The sequence below is a fragment of the Bos mutus genome, chromosome 2 (assembly GCF_027580195.1).
Source record: "Bos mutus isolate GX-2022 chromosome 2, NWIPB_WYAK_1.1, whole genome shotgun sequence".
Classification (NCBI taxonomy): Eukaryota; Metazoa; Chordata; class Mammalia; order Artiodactyla; family Bovidae; genus Bos; species Bos mutus.
The window spans coordinates 49,681,185-49,698,863 of record NC_091618.1 but is presented as its reverse complement, the minus strand read 5'-3'; the positions used below and the strand labels follow the sequence as shown (position 1 = coordinate 49,698,863).

At 38.3% G+C, this 17,679-nt stretch overlaps 1 protein-coding gene across 3 annotated transcripts in view; it reads right to left on the bottom strand.

Annotated features, from left to right (window-relative positions):
* RFTN2 (raftlin family member 2) overlaps window positions 1-17,679 on the bottom strand; it is an 80,262-nt gene that overhangs the window by 48,089 nt on the left and 14,494 nt on the right. For all 3 annotated transcript variants that reach the window (XM_070388763.1, XM_070388762.1, XM_070388764.1), the window contains 4 exons: window positions 16,856-17,039; window positions 15,171-15,285; window positions 11,170-11,449; window positions 8,553-8,756 (listed from right to left, as the gene is read on the bottom strand). In XM_070388763.1, the coding sequence (XP_070244864.1) occupies window positions 8,553-8,756; window positions 11,170-11,449; window positions 15,171-15,285; window positions 16,856-17,039 (783 nt within the window). The remainder of the gene's footprint in view (window positions 1-8,552; window positions 8,757-11,169; window positions 11,450-15,170; window positions 15,286-16,855; window positions 17,040-17,679) is intronic.

The following is a 17,679-nucleotide window of genomic DNA, read 5'->3' as shown; positions in this document are numbered from 1 at the left end:
CAGTTTGGAGCATCCCAAGACCATCTTTAAAATTGTATATTTGCCTCAAGTCCTTTTTTAGAATGGGGGTATGAACTTTAAGAATAATTATATACTCTGATAATTATATAGTTAATTGTAATCTCTTCTTATTTACTTTAGGATTATATAGTTGGAGAACTATGGGTTTTGTGGTATCTGTTTTCTTGTTCTCAGTATTGAGATTCCTTAGTACTTCTAAACTTCTCTTGGTTTAAAAGAATGAAAATGTTGTAGACTCACACACTGCAATACCACCAAGAATAAAAAAGAAAGACTCACTGGAATACAACAACATGGATAACTGTCAGAGATACTATGTTGAGAAAAAAAGCGAGGAGATAAAACATACTGTATAGTTCAACCTACATGAAGTTCAAAACTAAGCAAAATTAATCTATGGTGCTGGAAGTCAGAACAATGCTTCTCTCTGCATGGGAGGATATTAATGGGGAAGGGCCATGAGGAGGCCTTCTGGGATTTCGGAAATGTTCTGTATCCTTTTTTTTTTTTTGCCTTTTACCCCTCAATATTGAGATATAGTAGTTGACATATAAGGAAATGTTCTGTATCTTGAACATTTGTCTTCTATTCAGTTGTACTCATAAGATTAATGCATCTTGTTCTATGTGTCTTATTCAGTTCAGTTCAGTTGCTCAATCGTGTCCAACTCTTTGGGACCCCATGAACCACAGCATGCCAGGCCTCCCTGTCCATCACCAACTCCTGGAGTTCACCCAAACCCCTGTCCATTGAGTTGGTGATGTCATCCAACCATCTCATCCTCTGTCGTCCCCTTCTCCTCCTGCCCTCAATCTTTCCCAGTATCAAGGTCTTTTCAAATGAGTCAGCTCTTTATATCAGGTGGCCAAAGTATTGGAGTTTCAGCTTCAACATCAGTCCTTCCAGTGAACACCCAGGATTGATCTCCTTTAGGATGGACTGGTTGGATCTCCTTGTATCTTACAACTTCAGTTAAAAACAAAAGACATTCCTTCTCACTTTAGATCTCCCCAAGTCCCCTGGCTAAGCTTTCTTAGGGACCATTCTGGTCCTCAGAGCCACAGAAGAATGATAACTTCCCAGGAGGGACTATTTCTATCTCTTAAGAAACTCTCCCTGACAGAAGCGGTAGCTGGGGAGGGGGGCAGGGAAGGCCTCATGGGGAGTGACCATTGGGGTGCTTGGTGTGTTATACTCCAGATTGGGGTAAGGTGACAATTCTGAACAATTACTTAACAACTGTCCTGAACTGACTCATCTCTTAACAGCATGTATCTCAGACCTTCCCACCCTTTGTGCCTTGGCCCACTGGTGTGCTTAGAATGCGGTTCAGATGAACTAAGGTACAGGGCGCCCCCTCCTGCCCAGAGCAGCTTTTCTTCTTCTATCTATGTGTCCTACAATATTGTTGTTCAGTCGCTCAATCGTGTCTGACTCTTTGTAACCCTATGGACTGGAGCATGCCAGGCTTCCCTGTCCTTCACTATCTCCCGGAGCTCAACCTCATGTCCATTGAGTCGGTGCTGCCATTCAACCATCTCGTCCTCTGTCATCCCCTTCTCCTCCTGCCTTCAACCTTTCCCAGTATCAGGGTCTTTTCTAATGAGTTGGCTCTTGGCATCAGGTGGCCTAAGTATTGGAGCTTCAGCTTCAGAATCAGTCCTTCCAATGAATATTCAGGATTGAATTCCTTTAGAATTGACTGGTTTGATCTCCTTTCAGTTCAAGGGACTCTCAAGGGTCTTCTCCAACACCACAGTTCAAAAGCATCAATTCTTTGGTGCTTAACCTTCTTTATGGTCCAACTTTCACATCCATACATGACTACTGGAAAAACCATACCTTTGACTATATGGACCTTTGTTGGCAAAGTAAAGTCTCTGCTAATGCACTGTTTAGGTTTGCCATAGCTTTTCTTTCAAGGAGCAAGTGTCTTTAAAATTCATGGCTGCAGTCACCATCTATAGTGATTTTGGAGCCCAAGGAAATAAAGTCTCTCACTGTTTCTCCATTATTTCCCCATCTATTTGCCATGAAGTGATGGGACCAGATGTCGTGATCTTAGTTTTTTTTAATGTTGAGTTTTAAGCCAACTTTTTCACTCTACTCTCTCACCTTCATCAAGAGGCTTTTTCATTCCTCCTCGTTTTCTGCCATAAGGGTGGTGTCATCTGCATATCTGAGGTTATTGATATTTCTCCCAGCAATCTTGATTAAAGCTTGTGCTTCATCCAGCCTGGCATTTCGCATGATGTACAACATTATCATTTTCTATGTGTGCAGAGGGCTTCTCAGATGGCTCAGTGGGTAAAGAATCCACCCACAGTGCAGGAGATGCAGGTTTAGTCCCCCGGAGGAGGGAATGGCAACCCACTCTAGTATTCTTGCCTGGAGAATCCCATGGACAGAGGAACCTGGCAGGCAACAGTCCATAGGATAACAAAGAGTTGGACACGACTAAAGTGATTGATGGAGAAGGCAATGGCACCCCACTCCAGTAATCTTGCCTGGAAAATCCCATGGACGGAGGAGCCTGGTGGGCTGCAGTCCATGGGGTCACTAAGAGTCAGACGCAACTGAGCGACTTCACTTTGACTTTTCACTTTCACACATTGGAGAAGGAAATGGCAACCCACTCTAGTGTTCTTGCCTGGAGAATCCCAGGGACGGGGGAGCCTGGTGGGCTGCCGTCTATGGGGTCGAATAGAGTCGGACACAACTGAAGCGATGCAGCAGCAGCAGCAAAGTGATTGAGCATGTGTGCATAATATTAAAAAGTTACAAAGAATTGACCTGATCCACTGCTTCTCAATTTTTTTTTTCTGGCCTTGCTGTGAGTAATACGTGAGATCTTAGTTTCTCCTGACCTGGGACGGAACCTGTGCCCTCTCAATGGAAACACAAGTCTTAACCACTGGACTGCTAAGGAAGCCCTGTGGTTAGCTTTTAAGAATAGGGAAGACGTCCATTTTGCTCATCAGTATAAACCCCATGTGCCAGGCCTACGGCCTGGTGTGTATATCTATATCTATATCTATATCTATATATATATACATATGGAGTTTCCCTGGTGGCTTAGCAGTAAAGAGTCTGCCTGAAATGAAGGAGACTTGGGTTCAATACCTGGGTCAGGAAGATCCCTTGGAGGAGAGCATGGCAACCCACTCCAGTATTCTTGCCTGGAGAATCCCCATGGAGAGAGGAGCCTAGTGAGCTCAGTACATGGGATCGCAAAGAGCAGGACAGGATTGAGCAACTATGCACAGTAGCACATACATACATATATGTATATATGAAATGAATACATACATGTTTCAGTGCCATTACTCTACCCTACTTTTCATTCTGATACACCTCCAACTCCACACAAGCATTTTTATAGGAGTGAAGAGACTGAAATGACTATCAAGTGAAGTCTAAAAAGAATCCACAAAAAATGAAAGTGTAGCCTTCAGATGTGGGTATATCATAGGTAGGAAGAGGCTATGCTCTGAGGGTGGTGGGCATTGGTAGGCTAGTGAAGTGTAATAACCTCAAGTGTTGTGTGTGTGTGTGTGTGTGTGTGTGTGTTCTGTACCAGTTGGTAGAGTTGACCATCTCATCCATGTCAGCTGCCCGCTGGATCTCTACATGTTCTGGTAGAATAAAGTGCTTTGTCTCTATTGGCATAATTGGATAAGCCTCTTGTAGGCTCCTCTGGATTCATTTGGGAGTTGTAAGTGTGCAGAGAACCCAGCTGCAGGCCAGTTTGGAGAAGGCCAGATGCTGGAGAAGGCCAGGAACAGGAGAAAGTCATGCAGTGAGACCCTCGGGCCATAAGAACAGCAGGAGGGTCCCTGGGTGCCCCTGTGTGTGGGACTTTTCAAAACAGAAAAGGCTTCGAAAGTGAGTGGGAAAGGGTACTGAAGAGGAATTTCACAGACCTTACAAGATTTCCACCATGACTTTCCTGACTTAAATTTTTTTTTTTCCACTTCTCTCTGTTTCTGGAGAATTTTATAGAATGAGATTTGTGGAGTAATATATTTAAATTTCTGAGCAATATCTGGTTTTGTGCTTCTCCTCATGTGTGGGCTGGCTTCTGACAGTATTTTGGAAGAGGATGGGAGCAAGACAAAACAAAATATGCATTGTCCCCTACGTGTTTTGGATGTCAGGCATCAGATGTTCTAGGACAAAGTGGCCCCTTCAGCCTCTGACTTGCTTCTCATGGTGACACAGGCACAGGTCACAATTTCCCCTCCACAGCTTCCCTGTGTACTCCCAGGAAAGTCCTGAGTGACACACCCAGTCACCAGACCTTACAGACCATGGCTCATTAGGGCTTGGCATGGCCTGCAATGCAACACGCCTAATGAGACATTCCGGAGCTGCTGACAGGGAGAGACTCTCCCTGGGGCTCTCTAAATAGCTTCTGAGGCTTTAAGAACAAAAGCCCTAAAGAGCCTCTGGCTGGCAACTGCTGTGGCTAATTTTATTTCCACCAGGCAAGGCTCAAGGCAGGGATGCCTGAAAGACATTGTGAAAGGAGGATTTCTTTGTCTTTCCTTAAGCAATTAGTCATAATCCAAAATTTGGAATGGCTCTTTAAAGTTTTTTTTGGCCACATCACGCAGCTTGCAGGATATCCTAGTTCCCTGACCAGGAATGGAACCCAGGCCTTGATAGTGAAAGCGTGGAGTCTTAACCATTGGACTGCCAGGGAATTCCACACACCCCAGCCCCTGTTTTGAATGGCTTTAACTTAGACTCTTTGGAGGGAAGAGCAAGACATAGACACAGAGAGAGAAACATGTGAAGCATAAACTGACCTCCAAATAGCTGATTCATACTAAAAGTATTGTAAGAACATCTTGTAAGTGTCAGGAGAGAAGGCCAATCCCAGAAAATGAACGCTGACAGTGGGTGAGGCACTGTGGGAGTCACTTTGTACATAGTGTATCTTACCAAATTCTCACAACAGTTAGTAGAAATCTTTTTACACCCCTTTTAGGAAACTGAGGCTCAGTGAGCTCAACTAACTTCCCCAGGTCACACAGCTCTAAGTAGAAGACACAGAATTTAAACTGTTTAAATACTAAAGTCCACAGGCTTTATATCAGATCTGGCTGTTTCCATAAAAGATCAACTTGGAAGAAGTTTCCAATAACCAAAAATACTATTAAATCTTTATTGAGTACTTGCTAAGTGCCAAACACTATGCAAGGGGCTGTATTTTGGGGTGCTCCAATGAACTAGATCCTTACTCTTGGTTGCTAGTTAAATTTGGAACACGACTTGACAAATTTAAATAACCAAAATCTTTAGTTGTATTAGTTAAGGCATCACTAGGCTGATCTAATAATAATGAGGTTTATTGAGATCTCATCTGGTTTGCTTTTTCATTCCCCTCTCTCACCTCAGTGAATCATGGTCCCTAACTATCCTGATCTGCATAAACTCCATTCTTCTTAATGCATTTTTCCAGTCTCCTTACTATCTTTTTTTTCTTTTCTTTTAGCACTAATCTCTTTTGAAAAAAAAAAAACAACAAAAAACACTTTTCTTAGAAATAATTTTTGGAAAGTTTTGCTTGTTTTTGTGACAGACAAATGATTACATATCCATTATAACTAAAAGAAGATTAGATAGAGATGAAAGATAAGGGAAAGGCATAAATAAATACAGATCATTTTCTGAACCAAAGTTTATTTTTCTATACAAATTTTAGGAGGAGTCGGGTTTAGAGAGGAGGACATGGTAGGTAGTATTCAAAACTGGGCTGCTGCTGCTGCTGCTAAATCGCTTCAGTCATGTCCAACTCTGTGCGACCCCATAGATGGCAACGTACCAGGCTCCCCCGTCCCTGGGATTCTCCAGGCAAGAATGCGGGAGTGGGTTGCCATGTCCTTCTCCAATGCATGAAAGTAAAAAGTAAAAGTGAAGACGCTCAGTTGTGTCTGACTCTTAGCGACCCCATGGACTGCAGCCTTTCAGGCTCCTCTGTCCATGATATTTTCCAGGCAAGAGTACTGGAGTGGGTTGCCATTGCCTTCTCCCATCCGAAACTGGGCTAGTGTAATAAACTTGGATAGTAATTGTTAAATGCCATCATATGCCTCCTGATTGGGCTGCTGTAGTACATCTTACTCGGAAAATTCTACTAGTTGATCACACCGAGGTTTGTCTATTTCTTATCGTTACAACCCAACAGCAAACATTACAATAGTACCACACAGGATTGTTAAGATTTTACATTAAAGTTGCATGTGCAATTGCCAAATTCAGACTTAAATTGAAGAATGTGGGGCAAACCACTAGACCATTCAGGTATGACCTAAATCAAATCACTTATGATTATACAGTGGAAGTGAGAAATAGACTGAAGGGACTAGATCTGATAGATAGAGTGCCTGATGAACTATGGATGGAGATTCATGACATTGTACAGGAGACAGGGATCAAGATCATCCCCAAGAAAAAAAATGCAAAAAAGCAAAATGGCTGTCTGGGGAGGCCTTACAAATAGCTGTGAAAAGAAGAGAAGTGAAAAGCAAAGGAGAAAAGGAAAGATATATACCCATTTGAATGCAGAGTTCCAAAGAATAGCAAGGAGAGATAAGAAAGCCTTCCTCAGCGATCAATGCAAAGAAATAGAGGAAAACAACAGAATGGGAACAACTAGAGATCTCTTCAAGAAAACTAGAGATACCAAGGTAACATTTCATGCAAAGATGGACTCGATAAAGGACAGAAATGATATGGACCCAACAGAAGCAGAAGATATTAAGAAGAGGTGGCAAGAACACACAGAAGAACTGTACAAAAAAGATCTTCATGACCCAGATAATCACAATGATGTGATTACTCACCTACAGCCAGACATCCTAGAATGTGAAGTCAAGTGGGCCTTAGGAAGCATCAAAGGTTCATAAGCATCTAGTTTATGAATAAAGCTAGAGGAGGTGATGGAATTCCAGTTGAGCTCTTTCAAATCCTAAAAGATGATGCTGTGAAAGTGCTACACTCAGTATGTCAACAAATTTGGAAAACTCAGCAGTGGCCACAGGACTGGAAAAGGTCAGTTTTCATTCCAATCCCAAAGAAAGGCAATGCCAAAGAATGCTCAAACTACCGCACAATTGCACTCATCTCACACGCTAGTAAAGTAATGCTCAAAATTCTCCAAGCCAGGCTTTAGCAATACGTGAACCGTGAACTTCCAGATGTTCAAGCTGCTTTTAGAGAAGGTAGAAGAACCAGAGATCAAATTGTCAACATCTAATGGATCATGGAAAAAGCAAGAGAGTTCCAGAAAAACATCTATTTCTGCTTTATTGACTATGCCAAAGCCTTTGACTGTGTGGATCACAATAAACTGTGGAAAATTCTGAAAGAGATGGGAATACCAGACCACCTGACCTTCCTCTTGAGAAACCTGTTCGCAGGTTAAGAAGCAACAATTCAAACTGGACATGGAACAACAGACTGGTTGCAAATAGGAAATGGAGTACGTCAAGGCTGTATATTGTCACCTTGCTTATTTAACTTATATGCAGAGTACATCATGAGAAACGCTGGGCTGGAAGAAACACAAGCTGGAATCAAGATTGCCGGGAGAAATATCAATAACCTTAGATATGCAGATGGCACCACCCTTATGGCAGAAAGTGAAGAAGAACTAAAGAGCCTCTTGATGAAAATGAAAGAGGAAAGTGAAAAAGTTGGCTTAAAGCTCAACATTCAGAAAACGAAAATCATGGCATCCAGTCCTGTCCTTCATGGCAAATAGATGGGGAAACAGTGGAAACAGTGGCTGACTTTATTTTTCTGGGCTCCAAAATCACTGCAGATGGTGACTGCAGCCATGAAATTAAAAGATGCTTACTCCTTGGAAGGAAAGTTATGACCAGCCTAGACAGCATATTAAAAAGCAGAGACATTACTTTCTCAACAAAGGTCCATCTAATCAAAGCTATGGTTTTTCCAATGGTCATGTATGGATGTGAGAGTTGGACTATAAAGAAAGCTGAGTGCCGAAGAATTGATGCTTTTGAAGCGTGGTGTTGAAGAAGACTCTTGAGAGTCCCTTGGACTGCAAGGAGATCCAACCAGTCCATCCTAAAGGAGATCAGTCCTGGGTATTCATTCGAAGGACTGATGTTGAAGCTGAAACTCCAATACTTTGGCCACCCGATGTGAAGAGCTGACTCATTTGAAAAGACCCTGATGCTGAGAAAGATTGACAGCAGAAGGGGATGACAGAGGATGAGATGGTTGGATAGCATCACCGATTCAATGGACATGAGAGTGGGTAAACTCCGGGAGTTGGTGATGGACAGGGAGGCCTGGTGTGCTGTAGTTCATGGGGTTGCAGAGTCAGACACAACTGGGTGACTAAACTGAACTATACTGTGCAATAATTAGAATCTTTTTTCTTAGTAGTAATATCTGTCCTTTTAGCCATTGAACTTGAGAGGCAAAAACATTTCCACCAACTCTGACACAGGTCAAATTTTTTAGGTATCAACATATCATAATATAAAACTTACCTTTAGATGTTTCCCAGCATACAAAAGAATCAATTAAAGACAAGCCTTGTTTATAATAAAATGTAGTTAACTCCAGCCAATCAGCATCAAGTGTACTAATGACAGAGCCTTTTCTTGTTACTTTCATTGACAGGATGCCTTCCTGATAGTTCCAGCAGGTTGATTCATCATCAAAAACATTGAAGACTGTATACAACTTGTTATCTGAGGATAGGTATTCAGAAGGAAGAAAAAAGGGAAAGTATTACTAAAATTGTGTTTTAAAAATTTAATTAATCCTGAGCTATTTCAAGCATATAGGCACAGAGAATAATAAATTACCTACCATGCAAGTTTTATCAAATGTTAACTTTGGGCCATGTTTGCGTCAGAGCTTTTTCAAGGAAATGAGAGATGTATGTAGATAAGGCTCACGATGTATCTCTCCTAATCCTATTCTCCAGAAATAGCTACTGTAATGAATTTGGTGTTAATCATTCTCATGCAAGTACTTCTGTTCTTTAAAATACATGTCTATACATATAAATGATGTTTTGCAATTTAAAATTTTTTAAAAATGGGGTGTTGTGTGTATCAATCCATAAGTTAATTTTCTTGTTCAATATTATGCTTTAGAAGTATAATTAATACATGTAGGTCTTGTTCATTTAGTTTAACTGTTACATAGCATTCAAGTTTACTTTTCTCCTATTGATGGAAATAGATATTATTATTGAATTTCTGTTATTACAAACATTACTCATTCCTTGGATACATATGTGAAAGTGACTCTAGAATGCATACTACTTTAAGTTAGCAAATTCTTAACTTGGAGGTCCATGGACCCACATCATTGGTTGTGCATTAGGAAGTCTGACGTCATTTTCATCACAGACAGTATTAGGGATATGTGTGTTATCTGTGTTTTTCTTGGTGAGTTTCCATGGATTTCACCAGACTCTCCAAGAGGTCTTTATTATGCGTCTGCTCCCAACCCCCTGCACCAAAAGTTAAGAACCAACCCCTGGCATAGAAAAGTTATCAGGGTTTTAAAATAATCTAAATAGAAGGCAGAATCTAAAGACTGATAATTAAGTAGCATATTTGATTTGGAATTTAAAAGATTAGGAATAGACATTTGATCTAATCAAAGTCAGGATGGGAATGAGCACGAGTTTAAAAGTAGCCATGGGCCTGGTGGGCTACTGTCTATGGGGTCACACACAGTTGGACACGACTGAAGTGACTTAGCATAGCATAGCATAGTATAGCATGGATACCAGGTGGCGCTAGTGGTAAAGAACCCTCCTGCCAACGCAGGCGATGCAAGAGACTTGGGTTCAATCCCTGGGTCAGGAAGATCCCCTGAAGGAGGGGATGGCAACCCACTCCATTATTCTTGCCTGGAGAGTCCCATGGACAGAGAAGCCTGGTGGGTTATAGTCCATACGGTTGCAAAGAGTTGGACTTAGCATGCAGCATACATGTGGATAGAATATAATAGTTGACCATATAACAGAATATAGAATAGAATATAATAATGACCATAATTCCAACACTCGTTCACTCTTACATTCCTAAATTTTTCACACTACAGGAAAATCAGGGTGGTAGTTAGCTAAAGAACTGGTTAAATAAAAATGGAATGGTGTTGGTGGTGGTGAGGTGGTGAGATGATGAGCTGGGAAATGCTCTTGGTTCTTTCTTAAGGAGGCCATGCTGACTGTGGTCCAATGAATGTCTGCCATGCACAAATACTGAGCAATCTCACCACAGCCCAGAAAGCTGATACCACCAGTGCATGTGGCCTCAGCACCAACCAAGACTGATCAAAGGATCAGTTAATAGCAGCTAACTTAATACAGAGTCTATTCTGTGCCAGGCAGAATAAGCACTTTGTAGACATCTCATTTCTATTTATCACAGGAACACCTTTCTTTAAAGACACTGAGGCAGTCTGACTGTAAACTCCTAATTCTAAGGTTTACACAGTCTTTGATTTTCTCTATTAGTGCTTTTTAAATCATGTCCATAAATGTATCAGAAAACTTAAAACAGTCCAAAATACTCTCAGTTTCTTGGGAAGACTTGCTAGCTGCAAAGAAGAATAAAACTATTGTTTAAAGTTATTTAAGGATGCAGGCACTATTGTTATATTAATTGTTTCATCATGATATGCATTCTCATATTCCAGTTGGTGATTAAAGGAAGCCAATTAACTTCAAAGGTGAAAACCATCCATGAAATGGGAAAGGCCAAAACTAAAATTCTCACAGACTGTTTTTAGGGAAAAACATAAATCAGAACAGCTTTCTTTACAGAATCACTTTTTTGGTACACATGCACAGCCTTTATTTTACAGAGGTGTTGGTTCATGACTAAACAGAAGCCAATTTTTAACACAAAGTTTCATTACGTGGATGGTGTATGACCATGCCAGGGATAACTGTATGGAAAACTGCCCTACCTTACACCCATCTGTAATAATTTAAAAAAATCAAGACAAGTTTATACAAGTTTATTCATTAATCTTTAGAGATATAATTTGTCTCCTTTTTGTTAAAAACCTTTCAAAACATATTTTTGCTAAATTTAAAAGAATATAGATCCTATTTCTACTCTTCTTGTCTATTATTACCTTCTCCTTTTCTTGATTTAGAGAAACTGGGGCTGCCATCTCGTTCCATTTGACACTGTCCACTTTCACGATGCAGTTCTTCCTCGATTCCACTTTCAGACGATTGCCCACTTAATGTTCCTTCATTCCAGTTTTTACAGTTTTCCTCTGGACTACGTCTCACTTGCAGTGTTGATTCAATGTCTCCATCGAGGTTGGTTCCATTGCAGAATTTAAGTGGTGGGTAATGCTGTGATATGAATCCAACAAATCTCATTCCTCTTTTAGCAGCTACATTAACCTGAGGTTTAAAAAGAGATGTTAGAACAAAATGTAAACTTCATTTACATTGATTACTTTATCAATTAATCTTTAGGCTTATTAAGGAAATCCATTAGAAAAGGAGTAAATCGACCAGTAACTAAAGGCCTATTCATAAACAAACTAATGACCTCTAATACAGGACCAGGCCTAAGACAGAGTCACACTATTATTCTGACTTCTTCAAACAGAACTAATACACTTTAGAAATTATGAAAACAAGAATTGTATTTTCTCCAAAAGGTTATTATTTGGGAACAACTAATAATTCTATAGCATGAATTTTGCAGCCCTGTTAACAATGGTTTCTCCAGTTGAAGTAAAATATAAAACTATTCTAAGAAATGCTCAAAAATAACATTACCAAATACATCTTAATTAATAAAGAAGAGACATTAATTTAAAAGCAGAAAACATGCAGTCTTGTTTGCTTGATGTAGGTAAAAGAAAAATGTTAAAAGACTTACTCTTGACAAATGTGTATGCATATACATAAGCCAAATTCATACTCCCACTCTGATCTGCTCATATCTTGAAGCTATTGTCTCCTTTCTGGGCCAAATACACATAATTAGATTCAATCTTGTCAGTTACTGAGTAGGGTTCAGAAACACATGACAATGCCAGTGAAATCATTTGAGAGCTTAAGAGTGATTATTTTCACACTTGGCACTTTTCTTTCTCTGCTTTTGCATCATTTCTTTGTTCTTTTTGTGTCATGTCTTTCTCCTGTGTTAAACACACTTCTTTTGAGGGTAGGCACTATCTTACTCATTTTTGTGTTGCAATGTTTTGTACCTATATGTGCTCTATAAGTATTCGTTAAATATGTTAAAATGAAGAAATAGAAACATCTTTTATATTGTCACTACTTTAAATGTTTTAAGTGTTTTAAATTTACTTGGAAGGGGAAGAAAGAGTTATGATGCGGATTGCAAGTGCAAACATCTATAGTCAGAAATGAAAGGGAATGAAAAAGGCCAGTAAGAAGAGTGGTGAGGGAATTCCCTGGTGGTCCAGTGGCTAAGACTCCGTGTTCCCAGTGCAGGGTGCCCAAGTTCAATCCCTGCTCAGGGAACTAGATCCCACATGTCCAACTAAGAGTTTGCATGTTACAGCTAAAGATTCTGCATGCCACAGTTAAGACCATGTGTGTGTTTCAAGTCACTTCAATTGTGACAAACTATTTGCATCCCTATGGACTGTAGCCTACCAGGGTCCTCTGTCCATGGGATTCTCCAGGCAAGACTACTGCAGTGGGTCGCTATGCCCTCCTCCAGGGGATCTTCCAGACCCAGATATCGAGCCTGTGTCTCCTACGGCTCTTACATTGCAGGCAGATTCTTTACAGCTGAGCCACTGGGGAAGCCCAACTAAGACCCGTGCAGCCGAATAAGTAAATATTTTTTTAAAAAAGAAGAAGAAGCAGGGTGAAATCAGGCTGCAATATCCACTTAAAGGGGCCGACTGTAACTTAGCTCTGGCCGAAGAGGAGGGAATTCTGAGCCAGGCAGAAACTATGGGTATTTGGAGCTAGGACAAACACTGCTGACACAGTATCATTTACTCCTATAAATTAACACATTATGACTGTAGCATTGCAAGAAACCTCCAAAATAACCATAAATTGTCCTTTATATCAGGACTCCTGGGAGAGGAGAGGAGATGTGGTAAGGAGCCAGGTCAAAGTGCTTTTTCTAGGTTTTATTTGTTGATTTGGGTGAAAAAGTACAGAAGTCTTTCTCTACTACTAAAAAGTTTTGTCTGGAAAAGTTTGGTTATCTTATGGAATAGTACTGTCTTTTCCATTTTTAATTTAGAAGAGTGATGTTTTTAATGTTTTTTATTTAGAAATCCTAGGGAAAACATTTGTAAATCTAAATTTAAAAAAGAGCAAACATTGACATAATATTAAAATAACCTAAAATCTAGCTGTTCAATAATCAACTCTTTATATAAAGCGTTTGTTCAAAAATAGTATTTGGCACTTATCTATTGCTCTTGTTCATACACGGGGCAATGTTCAAACATTTCACATGCTATGTTTCCTGAAGCTGTTCTCTTCATAAAATAATCCCATTACTCTAATTGCTGAAATAATAGTACTTTCCTGTTTAAATAGATCTTTAACTGTGTTCAGGAAGTCAAATGCAAAACAAGGGCTCTCATGACGATCTATTAAGACTAAATTAGCAGTTTCATTTTTGTTTCTGGAGTGAATTTATTCCCATAAAAAATATTTCCCAGAATAGTAGCAGTAAATAGTGTATGAGTACCTTGTTTATAAAAATCTAGTTTTGAAAACTGTTCCTAAAAAACCTTAATGAATGGTGACTTTATATCTAAATGGGAAATACTTAGCTGCTATAACTGGCAAAACACAAGCCACAGATAGTCTTACACGGTCATTTAAAGCTTGGGAACAACACAATAGTAACAGTGAACAAATTTCACAGTTTCTTATTTGACAGGAAATGCCTTAGGTTTTTGGCTGTATTCATTTAAATAAAGCTAAACCTTACACATATGTCAATCCAACTAAAGTTAAAAAAATCCAAACTTTAGCCATCAAATCCTGTCAACTTCAAATACTTATGAATGTACAATTTTTCAATCAATATACATATAGTGTTTAATTTTTCATTTAAGGTTTATGAAGTTCTATCGAATAGATTTTTTTCTCTCAACAGCCAATGTACTTGTCATGTTCAATGCCCATAAAGTATTCTATCTTATTGTTAGACCATTGCCTCCTTCTCAGTTTTCCAGTTGTTGAGAATTTGGCCCCTGTTTAAGGTATCTTTGCATAAACATGACTTTTCCCTTTTCAGTCAATTTCCTGGAATAGATTCCTAAAAAGGAAAATAAAATAAGATTTATGATTTTTATAACCAAATTGATATTCACTGTACTAATTTATTCCAGTGCTAACTGCATTATATATGACTATATTTGAATTTTTTCTTAAAGGTCTTTACAGCACTGAATTTAATATTTTCAACTTAATTTCTCAGTTCATACTGGTGAGGTATTACTTCTCAGTTTTTACTTACATTAAAATTTATTAGTTAGGTTGAACCCTTTGCCAAATGTTTCTTCATTATTTGTGTTTCCTTTGTACTTTCTGTGGATTGTCGGTCCATTCAAGACTGAATGTACTTTCATGCTTTTGTGTTCATTTCCTATATACTCTGAAAATGAAGCTTCCGTAAGACACATTTCTTGACCATTTCTCCGGATTCTTTTTTTCCTAGTATATAATTATATTTATATATTCAAACTCAAGTTCCTCAACTACTGTTATAATTAAATATGTCCAGTCTTTCATTTTCTTTTGGATTTTTTAAACTTGAAAAACTTAACCCTTTATTTTATGTGAAATGTGTGGAGTCTATTTTCTACCGATCGATTGCCCATTTTTCCAGCACCATTCACTAAGTAATGGTTATTTCTCCATTTTATTTATCAGGTTTGTTATGAAACCTCTTATATATGTATTAATTTATTTCTGGCATTTCTTTTCTGTTTCACTGGCCTCTATTTCTGTTTTTAATTCTACAATTTGGTAATATGCTTTGTTTTAAAGCCTAGTAGACTAAGTCACCTATCATTTCCCTGTTCTTTTTAAAGTAGGAAAGGAAACTGATGAAGAAATATGAAATATTTCTCAATATCCCATGTAAAAACATGTATTTTAGTACCTTTTCTATCAGTTCTTTTGTTACGTCATTTGTTTGTGTCTCATAAGTTAAAGGACATTCCTCAATCACAAGCCTTGGGCGTCTTTGTCCACTGGGTGCTGTCGAATGCTTCGTGCTGTAACAGAGAATATGTTTATGGTTGGAAGCCAATTGTTAATTTTTAACTAATAAGCTCATGTGAAAATGAGTGAGCTACTCACAAATAAGGTCAAGGTATCCCTTTTTCTTTGTTATTTCAACTTTAATGGTTGTCTTCTTATGTAAAATTATCAGAAAAAAACATAATAATTTTTATTTAGATTACCTTGGTTAAAATCTCTAAGAATTTAATTTCTAATTTAACATGAAAGAAAAGCTACACGTCCATTGTTTTGATAAGTTATGAGAAATTATTTTAGATCACAGCTATACCTCATTATTGTGCAAAAGTGATCCTTCTTAAGTGCAGATAAGTATTGTCCTATCTTTTTCCTTTTTCTTCTTTTCTCACCTTCCCCCCTTGATTATTCTTAGCCATGGCAGTGCACTGCTAAATCTATTTGAAGTAGAGCAAAAAGAGAAAAATAACTTATCCATGGTTTATAAGATTTGTAGTTAGGACATAAAGTGTTGCTACTGTGTGGTAAGTGACCTATTTACCTAGTAATGCTTGAACTAGTAAAGACCTGATGTGGCACCCTGTCATGGATAAAGCTGGTTGTGTACATGTCCTCTCAGAATGTCCAAGTGGGCAGTTAGTTATTCAGTAGCAGACAGGGTTCCTAAAAGCACATTGGGAATTTTTTTTTAAAGCCTTTTCTTTTCCCCCAATCTTTCTGTTTTCTTCTCTCTTTCCCTTATTTCATTTTCCCTTCTCTGCTTAGTCCTTTCACAGTTAAAGTGATTATTAGTCCATCACTGTAAAGAGAAAACACAATTTCTACCTTGGTCTTTGAAATGATTTTGATACAGTTGAAGAGTTGTGTAACAAATATTTAATATGTGTATCAAAGACATTGGTTTGGTTATTTTTACTTTTCCACCTGTAAGGAACAACAGTATTCTGAATACTATCAAATGTACAAGCTAGGTTAGGAAAAACATTTGTATTGTCTGGAAAAGCAGCCATTAAAATTTAAAAAGCTAAAAAAAAAATCTAAAAAGGATGACTTTTATCTCCTAGTTTTTGGAAAAAGCTGGTAAGAGATCTATCCAGTTTATAAGAACTCAGCATGTAGGACTTTTTGCTGTAGAAGTTTTGGAAGTTAGTTTCTGTGGCTACTGTTAGTAAAACTACATCGGACACTTCAGAAAAAATGCTCAGTGAAAGAGGACTTGTTCAGTCAGCTCTTTCAGCTCAGTGATTGGAGGCAGCTAACTGTTACTCCCTCATCTGGTGAAGTTGCTACAGGAGTGTTCTCGCTCTTCTTGAGTATATTTTTCTTTTCTTCTGTTCACTGACATCCTTACCAAGGACCTATTTTTGTCTGCAAGGGGCTCAATCCTGAGAAGTTTTAAGGAAGGAGATTGACATTTTCTTCTCCCAATCCAAGTTCAACTTGTTGGAAAATCTGCCTTTAAGCCAAAACCCCTAATTATCCTTTATTCTCCATCACTGGGTTCAAACTTTCTTTTCTTTTAGCCAAAGAAAACTTTCTCTCTTAACAGCTTCTCAATATGACAGTTTTCTTGAGCACCAGCCTTACCTTAATTTCAAGCGCGATAGCACCACCCTGTATAGGTAACTTGCAGGCAAGTGTTTTTGCTGCCCCACAGGTTGTATAACAGGATGAATAGCTCCAACAATATATCCTTTAAGATAGTAGTCTTCCACTTTTGTTACTATATCAAGAATGGAATTTATCTTGATGACTTCTGGGTTTGGTGAAGCTGAAATATCAAATACAGAGACATTTGCACATTCATAAAGTTGAACTATACATTATTTCTATCTATGTGTGATGACACTAATGAATAGAAAACACACTCATGCATATGACTTAATCTCAAATAAAGTTACACTAACAGGGATTACATATTTTCTAAGTTAATTCCAGAAAAAAAAGCAAAAGTAATCTTAAAAGCTGGCAGATATATAGTATTACCAATATGTCTTAAAGTGGAAATATAATACCTTGTATATATATATGTATGTTTCAATTTCTATTAAGGCAGTTTTATATTTTAGGATTTCATTTGAGTGACTCTATTTCCATTAATAGATATAGAAGACATATATAGGAGAAACAGTATTAGGTTTAGAAGCCAATTGTTTTTATGATTCTGGACAAGATGAGATGTAAAATTTCTTAAGAGTGATATTCATACAAATCTAAAGACTAAAAATGAAGAAATGATATTTGTTAAGCAAGAATTGTTAAGTGCTTTCTTATTTCCAATTACACTTCAAAAACATCATGTTTTAAGTTTCTCTGGGAAACTAAAAATATGATTTCTTATGGCACTTAATAAATATTTGAGTAAAGAAACTGAAAAAGTAAAGGTACCCAGAAATTCTTTTTAATAAGCA